A 4,123-nucleotide genomic window follows, 5' to 3' on the forward strand; every position below is an offset into this window, starting at 1 on the left:
CCTGGGGACTAATCACAGATGCCTCAGAGCAGTTGGTGAGGCTCCCTTCAGCTCTGGGGGAGGGGCCTGGAGAAGGGTTCGGGGAGTGCCTGAGGAGAAGACAGACCAAGTTTTGGGGGTCAGGCCTCAGGGATCTGAATGTCAGGGAGGGACCTGGTCGGTGGGTGGGAGTGTTGGAGAGTTTAGAGTCAAGGTGAGCCTTTAGGATGGGGGATGAGAGGGCGGCTGGTTGACCTTGGGTGGTTGATGGCTGCTAGGGACCAGGGCCCCATCCTCACCTTAGATCTGATGGGTGAGACAACCTCGGGTGGGAGACATGACCCCACCTCCCTTGGCTCTGGGTGCGGCTTTACCTCACAGCAAGGCTGAGGCCTTCTCTGCACCAGGAAAGAGGTCTCTTCCTGGGGCCCAGCCCTGGGGTAGGAGGTCCCTGCCTCCTCATGTCCCACCTCAGCCAGGAACCCCCCTCTGGACTCTGCCCCGAACTGCACAACCCCTCTGGGATGGGCACAGTGCCCCTCTGGGGTGTGGAGACGCCCGAGTCAGGGCAGCCCTGTGCCAATCCCTGTGGCGACCCCAGGACAAAGAGACGCAGGCCCTGTCCCGAGGGAGCCGACAGCCCTCACAAACACACACACATCCACACACCACGCTCATACTCACACCCACACTCATACACACACACACACTAACTCACACGCACACTCACACATACTTTCACACGTCCACCACACTCACACACTCATACACACACACCCTCACCACACTCACACTCTCACAGGTTGAACTACCCGGGACAGAAGACCACATTTTCATCCATGGTCGCCCAGAGGGTTCAGGAAACAGGGAGTAGTCAGGAGGGGCAGTTTGGAAGGGATACGAGTGGAGAAGGGAGGTGGGAAATGCCCTGAGCAAAGACAGTCCTGAAGAGCACATTGGTTTGGCTCAGACTGAACCCTTGTTTCAGGGATGCTGGGGAAAGGAGAGGGCTGAGGAGAGATTTTCTGGAAGGTTCAGGATCTCAGGCAGGGCAAAAGGCTTTGGGGTGCTCTGGGGCACTTGGGAGCAGGAGAACATATGAAGTTGGTGAGATCAGGGTGTCCCACCTCCCTGCTTTCTTCAATTCCCACTCCCCCCACAATCTTCGGCCCCTCTCTTCCTCTGGCTTCCTTTCTCCTTCACATCTATTTAAACAAACCATGCTCTTGGGAAAGGAAGTGACATTAGCCACTTACATGGGAGTATGAATGTAAGACCTGGGTGACCTCCCTCCGGGGGTTTTATTTTAAGCCTTATGAACAAACTGATAAAAATGTTGTGCAGATTGGAGTTGGCAGGTCCCACATAGGCTGGGGTACGAGGATGTTGAGAAAGCCCCACAGGAGGCTTTGATCTTCCACCCCTCCCCTCACAGGCTCGATGCAGGGGGGAGGATGGCAGTCCGCCCCCTGTCCACAGCCTGAGTGTGAGTGAGGCCTCCGTGGTTCTCAGGGGGGCACCCTGGCATCTGGGAGAGGACAGTTCTTCCTTGTATAGCATCCTACAACCAGGAATACCCTCACCTTGGGGCTGGTACTCCCCAGTTGAGAACCTCTGCAAGTAACGTGAGATTCACAGCACAGGTTAAGATAACGATGAAAGAGATGTCCCCAGGTAGGATCAGGGTCCCAGAAGCAAAAGTCAGAAGCGGGCTTCCCTGGTGGCACAGTGGTTGAGAGTCCGCCTGTCGATGCAGGGGACGTGGGTTCGTGCCCCGGTCCGGGAAGATCCCGTGTGCCGCGGAGCGGCTGGGCCCGTGAGCCATGGCCGCTGAGCCTGTGTGTCCGGAGCCTGTGCTCCGCAATGGGAGAGGCCACAACAGTGAGAGGCCCGCCACACACACACACACACACACACACACACACACAGAGTCAGAAGGGACCCAGCCCCTGCCTGGCAGAACTTGCAGTCTCCTGGGGTGGCAGATTCGTAAACATACACATGCTCCTCTCTGTGACAAGAGGGGACACAGCACTGGGAAGGCAAACTAACCGCCCCCCACCCGCCATCAGTGCAGGAGGGAACAGCTCCCTGCAGGAGGTGACATCGAGCTGGGGTGGACAGCAAAGCGTGGGAGGACAGGCTGTGTGTGGGGAGTGGCATTCGTAAAGGCACAGAGGTGTGAGCAATTTGGGGAAAAGCAAGTGAATTTGAGATGGGTCTGGCTAGGGGAAGGGGGAAATGGGGCCTTTGGCCGTCAGGGGCCTTGAATGCCAAACTAAGGCATGTGGACTTTGTCTTGGACTGGGAGTCACTGGAGTTTGTTGGAGGTGGTGAAACCAGCCAGGTAGGCTTGAAGGGTGGTGGTAAAAGAGTCTAGAAAACCATCAGCAAACTCGAGGGCCAGGTGGGTGTGTTTGCCCTCGGTGCAGCGGGAGAGAGCCCGCGTGGGGTGGGAGCCCTGGCTGGGCAAGCATCAAGTTGCCTTTAGGAAGATCAGATGATCCAGTTTCCTGGGTGTGGTTTGGAGGACAGTGTTCCTTGGGCACAGGAGCCAGATTTTACTTTTTGCCTGTTTAGATTCCTGGAACACAGTAGGCATTCAAAAATGTGTGTTGGGGCTTCCCTCGTGGTGCAGTGGTTGAGAGTCCGCCTGCTGATGCATGGGACGCGGGTTCGTGCCTGGTCCGGGAATATCCCACTTGCCGCGGAGCAGCTGGGCCCGTGAGCCATGGCCGCTGAGCCTGCGCGTCCGGAGCCTGTGCTCCGCAACGGGAGAGGCCACAGCAGTGAGAGGCCCGCGTACAGCAAAAAAGAAAAAATTGTGTGTTGAATGAATGACTAAATGAATGAATGAGATCTTTGCAGGGACTGAGGTTGGAGGGTGGCAACCCAGGAAGTGGCTGAGCCTGGCCCAGGGTGGGAGAAGTGCAGTGGTCAGGGGGTCTCAGGCATCAGCTTCCACCTTGCCACCTCCTTGGGGTCCTTGGGGGTCCAGAGAGGCTGGGCACTGAGCCCCATGTTGGGTGGCTTTGCAGGTCACGAATGGATCTGCCCGGCTCACCCTCGCGCCAGGCCTGTTCCTCGCAGCCGGCCCAGATGCTGTCAGTGGACACGGGGCACGCCGACCGGCAGGCTAGCGGCCGCATGGACGTGTCAGCTTCCGTGGAACAGGAGGCCCTGAGCAATGCCTTCCGCTCGGTGCCGCTGGCCGAGGAGGAGGACTTCGACAGCAAGGAGTGGGTCATCATTGACAAGGAGACAGAGCTGAAGGACTTCCCCCCGGGGGCTGAGCCTAGTACGTCGGGCACCACGGACGAGGAGCCCGAGGAGCTGCGGCCGCTGCCCGAGGAGGGCGAGGAGCGTCGGCGGCCAGGGCCGGAGCCCGCCGTCCGGCCCCGGGGACGCGGCATGCACACGCTGGCCGAGGAGGACCTGCGGCTGATGCCGGCTCAGCCCCTGCCACCCCAGCTGAACCAGGCCGATGGCCGGTCAGAGACATCACAGCCCCCCACGCCCGGCAGCCCTTCCCACTCGCCCCTGCACTCCGGACCCCGCCCTCGACGGAGAGAGTCGGATCCCACGGGCCCTCAGAGACAGGTAAGGTTGGGCTTGCACCCCACTCCCCACCCCCGACGCCCACAGTCCTGGCACGTAGCCGGGAGTGCTCCTGTGTGCTCCCTGGGGGCTGCCGACTAGCACCCAACTCTTGCAGCTCTGATGAAGGGAGACAGGCTTAAGGGTCTGAAACCAAGCTTATGGGGGCAGCAAGCCTTCCCAGAGGAAGTACCCTCCCAGGTCTGAGTTGAGTCTTGCATTCTGGGTGGTGTCAGCCAGGTGACAAAGCAGGAGAAGGACCTCCCAGGCCAAGGGGACAGGGTGTGCAAGGGCCCAGAGGTGGCAATCAGAAAGCACTGCTCTGCTTGCACTTTGCAGCACATGAGGCTGCGAGGTGGGTCCTGGTGCCCTGTCTGGGAGGGCCTTGGGGTTGGGGCTGGATTCTGAAGGCTTGGTGAGCCACCGCAGGCTTTTAAACAGGGGTGCGACATGATGACATTGGTACTTTTGAAGGATCCCTCTGGCTGCTGTGTGGAAAATGGATTGAAGGGGCACAAAACTCTCAGCACGAAGGCCACAAGGGAGG

General features: G+C 59.3%; 1 protein-coding gene across 1 annotated transcript in view; it reads left to right on the forward strand.

Annotated features, from left to right (window-relative positions):
• The window catches only part of TTBK1 (tau tubulin kinase 1), a 36,095-nt gene that overhangs the window by 11,356 nt on the left and 20,616 nt on the right, over window positions 1–4,123 (forward strand). The window contains exon 12 of the mRNA XM_007458317.1: window positions 3,018–3,579. Coding sequence (XP_007458379.1) covers window positions 3,018–3,579 — 562 coding nt within the window. The remainder of the gene's footprint in view (window positions 1–3,017; window positions 3,580–4,123) is intronic.

The sequence above is a fragment of the Lipotes vexillifer genome, unplaced genomic scaffold, assembly GCF_000442215.2.
Source record: "Lipotes vexillifer unplaced genomic scaffold, Lipotes_vexillifer_v1.1 scaffold4, whole genome shotgun sequence".
In the NCBI taxonomy this organism is placed as follows: domain Eukaryota; kingdom Metazoa; phylum Chordata; class Mammalia; order Artiodactyla; family Lipotidae; genus Lipotes; species Lipotes vexillifer.